We start from the raw sequence: 14,141 nt of genomic DNA, 5'->3' as shown, positions 1-14,141 counted from the left end.
GCCACCACAAAAGAGCTGGTATAAATATTTTTGTACATGTGGGTCCTTTCCCCTTTCTTATGATCTCTTTGGTGTACAGACCTACTAGAGGTATTGCTGGGTCAAAGGGTATGCACAGTTTTATAGCCCTTTGGGCATAGTTCCAATTTGTTCTCCAGAATGTAAACCAGGCTCTTTGTCGAAAACAGTTTCTATTTATACTGATTTCAAGCCATCAGAAAAATAAACCACCAGAACCAGTGGGCCTCCTAGTCTGAAGTGATTTGGGCTTAAGTTGTTCATCCTTCTTAGAAGAGAATGATGACATCAGGAGACTGATGACTTCCTTGTGAATTAGATTTAAGTGACAAAGAATTGCATGAAGTTGTCAGCCTCACTTTCTTTTCCAGAATTATCAAAGTCCAGAGGCAAGACAAAAGTCAGGATGACTGCCAATGGCTCAGGATGCAGTGGGTGACCTTGGCCTCTTTGATGCTGAACTAAACCCGATCACTCCATCACACCTACTTCAGTCACCTTCATGGCCATTGGGACTGTTAACATGGGCTCTGTAATGACTATGCCCACCTGTCATAGTTATACAATAACTAGCTAAGCAGAGAGGCTTCTGAAGCCTAAAACTTACATATTCATGCCCCTTTGTGAGTGAACTCTAATGAAATTTGGAGGTGCCTTTAGCAGCCAGAAACCACAGAACCAGCCTTGACAAGCTTGGGGGCAACCTTTAATAGCAGCTGGAGACTGAAGACCTTACTCCAGACTTTCCAAGCATCCTACTGTCTGGCTTATTGTGTCTACAGATGTCTTCTCCCTTAACCCCTGATCCTGTCCAAAAGCCCATCTCATCTCCTTTCCACTTTCCTTTGAGCAGCTGAGACTTTTCTCTCCATGCTCCCTTGCAAGCTCGCCCTTGCAAGTTTTTCTTCTCAGACAATAAACATTTTTTTAAATCTCTGATTGGACTCTTTTTCACTTCAGGACCCTTTATGGACCTGTAGGTCTTTGGCTGATAGAACAAATTGTTCTTATCTTCCCACTCCAGGAGGGAAGTCTTTCCATCCTCCCCCCCTAATTCACCAATGGGTTTGAAGCCTATCAGTTCTCCTCTGTCCTTTTCTCTTTGTGTATGTCTGTCTCTCTCTTCCTCCTCACCCCCTCCTCCTGGAAATACAACAGGTATGACTGTGATCTCTTATCTATTCCCTCCTATTGTTTTTCTTAAATTTCATTTTATTGCTCATTTAAGAGAATCTTCTTTTCTCTCCTTGCTATTCTCTGAAATTCTTCATTCACTTGGGTATATCTCTGCCTTTTCTCCTTTACCCTTTGCTTTCCTTATTTCCTCAGGTATTCTAAAGCCTCATCCAACAACCATTTTGCCTTCTTGCTCTTTGTTTTTTGGAATGTTTTTTTGTTGTTGTCTTCTGTACAATTGTGCAAACCTCTGTCCATAGTTCTTCAGCCACTCTCTCTACCAAATCCGATTTCTTAAATATATTTGTCACTTCCACTTGATTTTCATAAGGCATATTATTTAGGACTTTACCTATATGACCTGGTGGTTTTCCCTACTTTCCTCAATTGAAGTGAATTTTGCAATAAGAAGCTCATTATCTGAGCCACAGTCAACCTTAGGTCTTGTTTTAGCTGACTGTATAGAGTTTCTCCACCTTTGGCTGATTACAGGGAAAGTGGAAGTTAAAGAGACATTCAGAGTTAATTTATGACAAGAGAAAGTAACAGCATATCACAGTCACTGAATGTTGTTTGTTCTTCATTCTCAAAGAGGACTTTGGGAGGTTCTGTCTTGACCTGCAAGTGACTTGGATTTGAGTGAGGCAGAGTTGGGCAAAGTCATCAGCCTCACTCTCTCCTCGAGAGTCATCGGGGTCCAGTGGTAAAACATAAGTCAGTATGCCTGGCGATAGCCCTGGATGAAATGGGAGACCTTGGCCTTTATAAGCTAAGGTCTTTCCCAGGTCTCAGTTTGTCTGAGGTAAGACACATTCAGTGATTAAAGGTTAGGTAAAAATTGAGACAAAAGATGATATAGTGCTTCTTCCCAGAAGAGTCAGTCTGGGAGGGGAAGACCCTCAGAGTTTTGGGGCAGAATTGAAACAATTGAAAATTGGTATTTGCACTCACTCTGAGTCATCAAAACCTAAAGGAAGAGCAAGTGAGTCTTGGGCTGGGATCTATTATTAGCCAATCAGTGAGAGGCAAGTTTTTTGGGTTTAAAAGCACAGTCAAATAACGCTATTTGAATCCCAATGGTTTTGTTCATTCTGCATTTCCAGAGCTATGTTTCAAGAAATACTAAATGAGACTACAGGAGACAAAAGAATTAATTGTTCCAGATTTTTGAAATAAAACGATAGAATAAATAAATAGGAAGAAAACAACTCTATCCCCAAATCCCAAGATAATTTTTGAAATATAAGTATGACTCCCCATGAAGAGAGAGGGATGGTGGCAAGATATGTCAAGATGACTGATGATGGCCCAGCCACTGAATTTTAGAACCAGAATGGGCCTTCAAGGCCATCTGGTTCAAATTGTACCTGATCAAGAATTCCCTTTCAACAATCTGTCGGGGTGGGGGAAGGTGGAGGTCCTTAGGTATTCCCCAATAAAGAACTACACTCTCACACACAGTCCAATTAGATTTAAAATGTTGTGGGTTTTTTGTTTTTAAATTTGGTGCTAGGGTAGGTTACTGAGAGGGAAATTGAAGACTTCATCTTGATATGGGGTTGGGACATATCAAGGAATTTGGGACTACTGAAGTTTAAACAGGCCTAGGTAAAGGCCAGAGATACCTTGAGAAGTAAGGAAGATAAGCCCATTAAGTGTGGCTGCTGCCTGGTCAGCACCAGAGGATAGAGATAACTCCAGAAGTCAAGACCATCTCCCCTCATTCCAGCTTTCCCCATCCCCAAAGGGAACTTTCCATAGTCAGGTGGTCACCTCATCTTTTGGGCCACCATCCATCCTCTATAAAGGCTTTGGCCTCCCTTCCAGCTGAAGAGAAATGCATCTCAGAGAATCATGTCTCTAAAACATCTCCCCTTGAGAGATGTCTTTGACTTCTCTCTTGGTTCCTTTCTCTAACACCTAAATAAAAGACTTACTTTATTCTAATTGAATTATGTGAGAGAGGGTCTAACTTTAAAGAGGAATACCTAAGGACCCCCACCACCTATTTATCCCATGACAGTCACAAAGAGAGGAGAGCTTAGAAACATTATCCTCCCAGAACAGAAGGAAGGCAAAAGTTTTTATAGAGGATAGATAGGGTGTCCACTTGAAAACTGGAAAGTTCCCTTTTGGGTTGGAATGTGGAAAGCTTGGATGCTTGTCATATTCCTGAGAGTGGAGGGGGATTTTTTTGAAACGATGGTCCTGACCCTTGGAGTTATCTCTGTCTCCTAGGTCCCATCAGGTAGTAGCCATACCTAACTGACTTTCCTCCTATAGAATTTTATATCCTCTTACTTCTTAGGTGTGTCTGTTTGGATATCTAGTTGATCAGTTTGAACATTAATGATTCCTTGATTCCTCAATATCTCTGTCCTGTAATTTGGTCATCTTTGGTTCTTCTTCTCTCAGGAGAAACTTATTCTGATTTATCCTAAGCCCCATGTCAATACCTAACAAGGATATAAACAATCTCTGCTTGAAGACTTTGAGTGAAGCAGAGCTTGCCCCCTATGGTATCTAATTCTACTTTTGGACATCTCTCATTACTAGGAAGTATTTCCTGACATCAACCCTAGATATGTTTTTGTAACATGTATCCATTGTTCTTATTTTTATCATATGGGGAAGAGTAGATCAAGTCTAATACCTCTTTCTCATGACAGCCCATTCAAATCCTTGAGGATAGCTGTTGTGTTTCCCTTAAGACTTCTCTTTTTCAGACTAATCACTCCCTATTTCTACAACCAATCCTTATATGTCAGTCTTGCCACAATTCATCATTCCAGTCACCCTCCTCAAGTTTTTCCATTCTCCCAATCAACATTGGACCAAATGAACTTAATTATTTAGGAGGATGGTATGGAATATTTGATGTCTCCTAACTTGTTGTTACCTTGAGAAAGTCTTGACCCCAAGTGAATTGGATTTAAGTGAGGCAGAAGTAAGGCACATCTGCATGAAGTTCTCTACCTCAAAATGTCTCTTCCAGAGTCTTTCAAGTCCCATGGCATGACAAAAGTCAAGACAACGGCCTATGGCTCAGGATGCAGTGCATGACCTTGTTTTCCATGCCTGACCAATTTCTAAGAGCTCTATAGTACCTGCTATGGATGAAGGCACATATGAAGCTGACCTGGACGGGTTGGGGGGAGGGAGGAGTGGGGGATGAGGAACTGCATCCATTGTCACATTGTACAAGTGTAGCAATAGAGAGCCACTACTGGGCCCAGGTAACTGGGACAACTCTCCTCTTGTCTAGGATGGAGGGCCCTAGTTCTGGACCCACATAATCAGATCCATGCCTGTGCCTGGTTAGTTTTTTCTAACAAGGGGGAAAGGGATAAGTTAGGCTCTTCCTCTCAAAATCTTTGGGACTTTATATCCCCATCCTGGAAAATCACTTACAGTTTAGGTTGGGTTCCTGTTTTAAAAAGAGAATAAAAATGTACTTGATCAACAATGGAGATCAGGTCTAGGAAATTTCTTCATTTCCTCCACACAAAAGACAGAAGCTCCCAACCCTCTTGAATTCACAGGGTCAAGGAGCATCCATCTCAGGCTGACTGTTCAGTCACCAGGAAACCCAAAGCAAGATAGGCAGACAGTCTTTGAGTTCCTGGACTCAGGTACACCTGAACAAGCAACATACTCAAGTTATAATGTGTAGGCATTTCCTATTTCTGCTCAGCATTTAGCACAATGTCTGCCACATAATAGATGCTTAATAAATTTTTATTGATTGATTGACTGGGTGGGTGGAAGTAGCAGTGTTTCTGAGTCAAAGGAACTGGGTTCAAGTCATCTCTCGAACACTATCTGTGTGATTTGGGGCAAGCCCTCAGTTCCCCCATCTGTCAAATAAAAGTGTAGGACCAGATGGCCTCTGAGGTCCCTCCTGGTTAGAAATCTAGGATTCTTTGATACTATAATCTTCTTTCTTCCTGTCCTTTCCACTCTTCTTTAGGCGTGGGTGCTAATGCATGAAGGGCTATGGCAGAGGGAAAAGGGGAATCCAGGGATTGAAGAAATGAAGGTTTCCTTTTGCTCCATCTGTAGAGTTAAGCTGCTTCTACATGTTCTAACCTTCTCACTGCCCCCGACCCTGATAACTGGGAATGACAACTCTCTCCTTTTAGACTGAGAACAAGAGAAGGGGACCGAAACTTCAAAATTAGCAGCTCTGGGCCAATCTGGTCTTCACATTTGAGGCTATTAGGTATCCTGTTATGTCCTCAGATTACATCTGCTAAAGAGTGGGGAGGAGCCAGAGACCAGAATGAAAGTTGAAACCTTGGATTTCTCAATTGGCAAGCTGCTGTTAGTTTAAAAGGGCTGGGGGGTGGGGACTTGTCCTTTTGGTAGGACACGTGATGTTTGAGTCATAGAATGTTGCCTTTCATAGGAGAGGGCGGAGAGTTTGGAGCAGAGTAGTCACAGATTTAAGGAAGCAAGAGGACTGGCATTAAACCACAGGAGCCTAGAAGTACGGAAGGTAAGGATGGGGTGAGGAGAAAGAGAGACAGAGACACAGAGAGAGACAGAGAAACAGAGATAGCGAGAGGGGGAGGGAAGGAGACACAAGAGAGATGGAGACAGAGACAGGAGGGAGAGAGAGGGAAAGAAGGGGTAGGGGAGGGAAGCAGGGAGGAAGGGAGACAGAGACAGAGACAGAGAAACAGACACAGAGAGGAGAGAGGAGGAGAGGGAGAGAAAGGGGGGAGGAAGAGGGAGGGAGAGGAGGGAGGGAAAGGGAGGGAGAGGGAGGGAAATATGAGGAAGGGGAGGGAGAGACAGAGAGATGGGGACAGAAAGAGAGAAGGGAAGGAGAGAGAGAGGGGAGGGAGGGAGAGAGAGAAACAGACAAAGAGATAGAGAAAAGGGGAGGGGGAAGAGAGGGAGAGAGAGGGACAGGGGAGGGAAGGAGAGAGAGATGGAGAAACGGAGGGGGAAGGAGGATGAGACAGAAAGATGGAGAAACAGAAAGAGAGGGGGGAGAAAGGAAGAGAGAGACAGAGAGGTAGAGAGAGGCAGAGAGAGAGGGAGGAAGGGAGAGAGAGATAGAGAGGGGGGGAGGATGGGACGGAGGGAGAAAGGGAGAGAGAGGGAGAAATAGACAGAGACAGAGAGAGACAGAGAGAGGGAGGAAGGGTGGGAGGAAGGAAGAGAGGGAAAGAGAGAGGGGGAGAGACAGAGAGAGGCAGAGAGAGAGGCAGAGACAGAGAGACAGAGAGACACAGAGAGACAGACAGACAGACAGACAGACAGACAGACAGACAGAGAAACAGACAGACAGAGAAGGGAGGGATGAAAGAGAGAGAAGAGAAGGGAGAAAGTGCTGAGCCAGGGCATAGCTTTCCTACTTTAGTAACCCAGGGCTTCTTGAGTCTCTGGATTGGGAAGGAAGGCATATCATTCTTATCTAAGTCTAAGGTGCCTTAGCCTGGGGACTCCTAGGCTTATTTAGCCTTTTCTTCTGCTCCCATTTACCTTGGTGAAGTCCTTCCTCTAGAGCAGCAGAAAGCTAGACAAGGAGTGGGAAAGACTGAGATCTTCAAATCTTTCCTCTGACACAAACTCTTTGACCCTGGAGAAGTCAATGAACCTCTATGAGCCTCAATTTCCTCATCTGTAAAGTGAAGGGGTTGGACTAGACATCCTCTATAAACCTTCTCTGCTCCATTTTCCTCCCAGAGAAGATGAGGGGACTGGGCAAGAGTCTCTAAGGTCTTCTAATGGGACTTCTCTCCTTCAGTTCCCAGGCAGTTGCTCTCTGGAAGGTATGAGAGAGGGTTGGAGCAGGGAGAGGGCACAATGGGGATGGTCTTCCCCCACTCAGACAAGGGTATATTTCAATTCCAAAGGCATGAAGTGATCTCCAAGGAGATCAGTGGTGCAGCTAAGGTGGGCAGGAGAGAGTTCTAAGGGCTCAGTCTAATCTTTTCTGTGGGGTCTCCAGGAGACAGAGAGAGAACTACCCATGGCTCCCTACCACATCAGGAGATACCAGGACCATGACTGGGAGGCTGTGAGGGAATTGTTCTCTAAGGGAATGCTGGGGAATATGACTTCTGACTTCTGGTCTTTGCTGAAGAAGCCAAGAACATTCCTGCTCCTCCTGGGAGTGCCCTTTGCCCTGGCCTTGGGCTCTGGCTCCCTCATCCTGCCTCTCATGTCTTTCTTTGGCATCTTAGCTGTCCAGTGGATGACTTTTAGGTGTTTTGTAATACAGTATATAGATAATGCAATGCATACTGACCTGTTGGACATCCAGAAATCCTACCTGACTGGGAGAGGCTCCAATTTTTGGGTGGCAGAGTCTGAGCATCAGGTAGTGGGCATTGTGGCTGCCCATCCAGCAGAGGAGCTGATCGGAGGAGGGAACTATCTGGAATTGGGCCGCTTGTCTGTGAAGAAAAAGCATCGTAGCCAAGGGATGGCCAGGACCTTGGTCCAGACTGTGCTCCAGTTTGCCCGGGATCAGGGGTTTGATGGAGTGATCCTTGAGACTAGCAATGCCAATCGCCCAGCTCAACGACTTTATGAGAGTTTCAACTTCCGGAAATCCCATGAATCAGGGTATCACTTGGCATGGTGGTTAGCTTTCTTCCCAACTTGGCATTACCGTTGTGATTTTTCCTCCCAGTCATGACTGTCCCTTGCCCCATCCCATCCACATTTCTCAGTCCTTCATGGGTTTGTTTATGGGGTCTGTAGCAATGTGCTGTGCTTATTAAAGACTATTGACTTTCCTGCCACCCCTGTCTAGCTATTTTCTCGTTGCAAAACAAAAACCCTTTCCAAAAAATCATTTTGAATTGAGGAATAATTGCATAGCAAGGGAGTTCTGTATTAAGAAGTTATTGTTGGAGTATCTTGTATTTGAAACATTCCAAGGGAGAATAATAAGGAGTTCCTTGGTCTAGATGGTGATGACATTTATACCTATTACACTTTCTTCTCCCCCAATCCCTTAAATATTTTCTGTTCTCAGCAAAATATTGGGTGCATTTGGTACACAAGTCTGTATCCCCAGTTCCACAAAGTTCTCTGGAAAGGGTCAAACACTAGCCTTTTGAGGGTCTTCCTCTAGTGCCTTGTACACCAGAGTTCCAACCAAGACTATTTGGCATTTTTCTTAATGACCTCCCAAGTACAGTAGGAAGAGTCCAAAGAAGTCCACTCAACCCCATCCTTGGATAATCTCCTAAACAAGAATTGTTGTTGCTGTTTGGATGACTGTCTCTCCACCTCACCTAGCCTAGGAGGATGGCAGCCCCTTGGAGGGCCCTATCCCAATAATCAAAGAAATTCAAAGAAGCTTTAACCTGAATCATTTTGGTTCTCCTTAGGCCTGCTGGTGTCCCTCTGCCTGGTGGGGATCAAGCTATTGGTGTGAGACTTAGTGTGGAAGCCCAAGCTTGCCTTTAGTCTTCCTACAAGTCTGAACTCCAGAACTCTAGTAATTCACCACAATCATCTTTCATATCAGCAGAGGAATATAGCTGTGCCCCATTGAGTATGCCTGGAAATGAATAGTCTTCAGGGAGGAACCAGATCTACTATAGCTGGTTGATCTAGAGATTCTAATCATCCCTAAATACAAAGGATTTTGTTTTGCATGATAATTCTCTGGAACTCAGGGGTGATGTGTCAAAGGCCCATTTATTTTCATTCTCAAGAGAATGGACACTTGCAAATAAGTGCTCCATCCAGCAAGTGCATGTGCAGAGTGAGGGCTCAAAGGCCCCTTTTTAATCCTTTGTCCCTAACTCCAAATGGACCCTCCCCTTGTTCATCACTGGCTGATTACTTAAGGGTTGCAATCTACTAGGGAAAGCTAGCTAACCACAGAGCAATATTCTTTTTTTTTTTTTTTTGCGGGCAATGGGGGTTAAGTGACTTGCCCAGGGCCACACAGCTATTAAGTGTCTGAGGCCGGATTTGAACTCAGGTACTCCTGAATCCAAGGCCAGTGCTTTATCCACTGTGCCACCTAGCTGTCCCCCACAGAGCAATATTCTTAACCCTAATTTCCATAACTATTCTTTGGGTTCTCAGACAATGGGGGAGGTGACACAGGGACATTTCTTCAATCTTTTCTTATATGAATACAGCCCAGAAGAGGATCTCATGGAGACCAGCTCAGGGCTACTTGAACAGTGTGATCTGTTTGCCGGAGGGGAGGGAAGGGGAACTGAGACCTTTGTCCTCAAACAGGTCCAGAGGAGTGTAATTTGAATGGTGACAGTTACATCCTTATTGAGAGGAGACCATTATCCATTTCCTCACATATCATCTCTCTCTCTCTCTCTTTCTATCTCTGTGTCTGTCTATATGTGTTTGTGTCTGTCTCTGTCTTTCTCTGTCTCTGTCTCTCCTCTACCTCTTTCTCTGTCTATCTGTTTCTGTGTCTGGCTGCCTGTCTCTCTCCATTGGTTTATCCATTTAGTTATTTAATCACCCCTTCCCCCAGCCCCATACAACGTTATGCAAATTCAAAAACCAAGGGGCATTTTGGAAGGCTTATCTTAAGTTACTATACCTAGTATTTTTTTTTGTTGTTTTTTGTTTTTTAGTGAGGCAATTGGGGTTAAGTGATTTGCCCAGGGTCACACAGCTAGTTAAGTATTAAGTGTCTGAGGCCGGATTTGAACTCAGGTACTCCTGACTCCAGTACCAGTGCTCTATCCACTGTGCCATCTAGCTGCCCCTATACCTAGTATTTATAAGGAGCCTGGCCCAATGGAAGCAACTATAAAGAAAACAAAATTAGAAAAACTGAAATTAAATGAAGAACTCACAAAAGTGAGAAATGTAGTCAAAAGGAAAATCTGAGCTTCTCCTCTCAGAGAAAAACTTTATTCCTTGATGAGTTTTTAGAACCTATCAAGATGAGAGCTCCAAGTAGGGATTTGGAACCAGGGATATATTGGAAATTTCTCCCTCATCTCTGGCTGAGAAAAATTGATTGGTCTTCGGTAGAAATTCCTCCATGAAGCCCTTCAGAAGAAAATTCAATCCTTTATATTTCCCCAATAGATCTCCTAAAAATCCAAAGGGCTGTGCAGATGGAGGACTGGACAGACTCTTGGTGTCCTGACAATGCATTGGGCAAAACAAATGGAGGAACAAATATACCTGACAAAAGGATAAGCCGGCTCAGTTCAAAAAGAAGGGAAACATCCTCAGTGGACCCCTGAACACATGTTTCTTCCCTACCCCAAACCCCGCAAGGGATTGTGTCTGAAGAGTTGATTGGAATCCATCCATTACACTAGGAAGACAGGCTTAGACAGTGAAGAAGCTGATTAATGGAGGAGAATACTTGGGTGCCAATTTAGACCAGAAGCCAGAGGGATTGGTTTAGAGGGACTGGGCCCCAAACATGAGAGAAAAAGTCTTCCAGAGACAAAAATAGAGTATGAAATTGTGGGAAGGACCTTCATATGTGTCAGGCACTGTGCTAAGTGGTAGGGATACAAAAACCCCAAACAAACACCCCTGCTCTCAAGGGTGGTGGGGGGAGGGCCACTACGGGTTATCCAGCATTGAGGCATCGTTTTTTATTCATCAAAACCAAGCAAAGTGACTGATGGAAAGTGGAGAGTTAGCTGGAAAGTTAAATGTATGACATCTTCTCTCACAAGAACACCCAGAGTCCAGGAGAAAGTGGGCTCAGGCTTACAGAGCACTTAGCTTAAAGGGCTAACTCACAGCTCCTATTCATGGAGTCCTCAAGAAATTCCCCTTAAGCGAAGGGAAGCTGTGTCTGTCTGCCCCTGGCTTTCAGTGTAGACACTGCTGTCAGCTCATCAGAAGGTGCGTCTAGGACATTGATGGGAATTCTGGTGGAAGGTTCATATCCTCTGAACCCTTCAAGGCTGACAGAAAGAGGGGATAGGAAACCAAAGTCTAAGCTGAGGGCTCTCTTTCCTTCCCCCTTAGCGGGCTTTTCCTCAGGAGGTAGGAGCCAACAAGCATTTCTGATCCGCTAAGTACAAAGAAAGGCTAAAACTATCCTCAAAGAGCTCACTCTTAGATGTGACAAGATACAAACACCCACACCCACATAACATACATGATATACACACGTGTGTGCATACACACACATGTGTGGACAATTGGAGGGATGCCACTAAGGTTGAGGGGAACTGGGAAAGACTTCTTGCAGAGATAGGCGTTGAGCTGAAATGTGCAGGAGGCCAGGGAAATCAGGAGGCAGAAATGAGGAGGGAGAGCAATCCAGGCTTGGGTGACAGCAGGGTAAATGCTCAGAACATGGGATGGCACGTCTTGTGTGAAGAGCAGCAAGAAGGCCGGCGGCTCTAGGACACTGAGCAATCCGGTGAATGAGGATTTCATAATATTGGTCTTTCTACTGTTTGATAAACCCAAAGATTCCAGCTTCTGAGATAGGAACTCAGTATTTGACAAAAACTGCTCGGACAACTGGAAGTTAGTATGGCAGAAATTAGGCATAGACCAACATCTTACACTGTATACCAAAATAAGGTCAAAATGGGTACATGATTTAGACATAAAGGGTGATACCATAGGTAAATTAGGAGAGGAAGGAATAGTTTACCTCTCATATCTATGGAGAGAAGAATTTGTGTCCAACCAAGAGATAGAGAATATTATGAAATTCAAAATGGATCATTTTGTTTACATTAAATTTAAAAAGTTTTATACAAACAGAAGCAATGCAGCCAAAATTAGAAGGGAGGCAAAAAGCTGGGAAACAATTTTTACAGCCAGAGTTTCTGATAAAGGCCTCATTTCTGAAATATACAGGGAACTAAACCTATTTGTTTGGGGAGTTGAAGTTAAGACATCTTCTACTGGTCATACCTCTGCGTGCTGAATAATAAAACTTTTACTTAAATTTTGATTGGATCATGTGTGCAAGTAATTCTTTGAAAGAGGAATATTGGGGCAGCTAGGTGGCGCAGTGGATAGAGCACTGGCCCTGGAGTCAGGAGGACCTGAGTTCAAATCTGGCCTCAGACACTTAACACTTACTAGCTGTGTGACCCTGGGCAAGTCACTTAACCCCAATTGCCTCACTAAAAAAAAAAAAAAAAAAAAAAAAGAAAGAGGAATATTTTCGGACCGAGTTTTGCGGTGACAGCAATGATCCAAGACAACAAGAAAGGGCTCATGATGGAAAATGCTCTCCACATCCAGAAAAAGAACTATGGAGACTGAATACAGATCACAACATACTATTTTCACTTGTTTTTTTCTTTCTCATGGTTTTCCTCTTTTGTTCTGACTCTTCTTTCACAACATGACTAATGTGGAAATATATTTAACATGATCATAATGTATAACCTATATCAAATTGCTTGTTGACCTCAAGAGCGGGGAGGGAAAGGAGGGTGGAAGAAAAATTTGGAACTCAAAAAACATGTTTACATGTAATTGGGGAAAATATTTAAAAATTAAATTAAATTTAACAATTTAAATTAAATTTTAAAAATGAATGTTGACAACTATCTTTACATGTAATTGGGGAAAATATTTAAAAATTAAATTAAATTTAACAATTTAAATTAAATTTTAAAAATGAATGTTGACAACTATCTTTACATGTAATTGGAGAAAAGTACTATTAAGTAAAAAAAAAAATGTAAGTTCTTCCAAGGCAGGGACTGTCTTTCTTTCTGCTGGTATTTGTACTCTTGGTAATTAACACAGTGCCTGGCATATAAGTGCTTAATAAATGATTGTTGACTTGACTTAATTAAGGCGGTGGTGTTATAGAACATTTGAACTGAGATGGCCTTTGGAGACCACTGAGTTCAACCTTTTCATCTGATGATAGAAGTTGCTTTAGGTCACATAGCTCCCCAGTGGCTGAGCTGTGATATAGGCTCAGGTCTGCAGACAACCAATGCAGTGCTCAACTCAAGCTACATTTTGAGTTCTATGTCCAGGATCGTGACTAACTTGTTCATGCCTTAGACAGGAGATCTCACCTGCTTGGAGTAGTGTGTGTGTGTGTGTGTGTGTGTGTGTGTTGGGGAGGTGAGGTGGGAATGAAAAGGAGGGAATGATTAACCCCACACTGGAGAAGGAAGAAGGCAACTCCTCTTGAGTGTGTAAGTAGAGAGTGGATCTCTAGAGTCTCATTAACTCGAAGACCTACCTGCTAGAGTCAGTCAATAGAGAAGCAAAGCAGAGTTGAGAACAGAGCTGGGTAGAGGAGGACCAGGGATGGTGAAACCACATAGCCAGACGACCACATGGACCATGTGATTGGGAGGCTTGGCCATTGTCCCTCTGTGATTGCCTTCAGTGGTTCCCTGGGCCTGCCTCACTATTTGGTGACTGATTTGAGCAAGTCCATCCACCCTAGGCCAGGGGGTTGTCTCCTGAGCCTGAGCCAATCAAATCAACCGATCCTGAATCATTCCCTGGGCATGCTCAGACTTCTCTAGGAGGCAAGACCAGTCATTGAGATGATTTCCTGGGAATGGTGGTATCTATCACAGGGACATGATCTTGTGACACTGACCAAGCTTTCCAGACCAAACATCTACCCAGGGGTCAAGGCAAGGGGCTTCTTATACTCAAGGCCAAGTCTTATGCAGATCGAATAAATAGTGGCGTAATGATCATGAGAATTCCAAGGGCTGATGGCATGCAGGCTTGGAGCTGGGGAGAGGAGGTGAGTTTGAAGAAAGAACTTGTGGGAATATTCTAAGTTGCTCAATGGATTAGTAAATATTTATTGAGTATCTATGTACAGAAGACACTGTGAAAGAAATTGTAGGGACAGAATTTAGAGTCCCAGTCATGGTCTTAGGCTTGAGCCCAGCTTTGCCAGGGATGAGATAGGCACGTGTGAAACAGAAAATAACAGTACAATATTGTAACAGTACCCAAGGACAGGTGAAAAGCCAGCATGGGCCAATTGAAGCTCAGTAAAGTGAGAG

The 14,141-nt window shown here is 43.7% G+C and overlaps 1 protein-coding gene across 2 annotated transcripts; it reads left to right on the top strand.

Annotated features, from left to right (window-relative positions):
• Positions 1 to 5,601: 5,601 nt before the first annotated feature.
• Positions 5,602 to 7,955, top strand: LOC122742260 (N-acetyltransferase 8-like). 2 transcript variants are annotated; one of them, XM_043986367.1, is made up of 2 exons: positions 5,602 to 5,693; positions 7,162 to 7,955. In XM_043986367.1, exon 2 carries the CDS (start codon positions 7,178 to 7,180, stop codon positions 7,847 to 7,849), a length of 672 nt encoding a protein of 223 aa, XP_043842302.1. In that variant the 5' UTR covers positions 5,602 to 5,693; positions 7,162 to 7,177; the 3' UTR covers positions 7,850 to 7,955. The 2 variants fall into 2 exon arrangements, with proteins under 2 accessions (XP_043842302.1, XP_043842303.1); XM_043986368.1 differs by having other exon boundaries at positions 5,614 to 5,692; positions 7,157 to 7,955.
• Positions 7,956 to 14,141: the final 6,186 nt, after the last annotated feature.

Source organism: Dromiciops gliroides, chromosome 2 (genome assembly GCF_019393635.1).
Source record: "Dromiciops gliroides isolate mDroGli1 chromosome 2, mDroGli1.pri, whole genome shotgun sequence".
NCBI classification, from domain to species: Eukaryota; Metazoa; Chordata; class Mammalia; order Microbiotheria; family Microbiotheriidae; genus Dromiciops; species Dromiciops gliroides.
The sequence above is the reverse complement of the archived record's forward strand: the minus strand, read 5'-3'. Positions and strand labels throughout refer to the sequence as shown.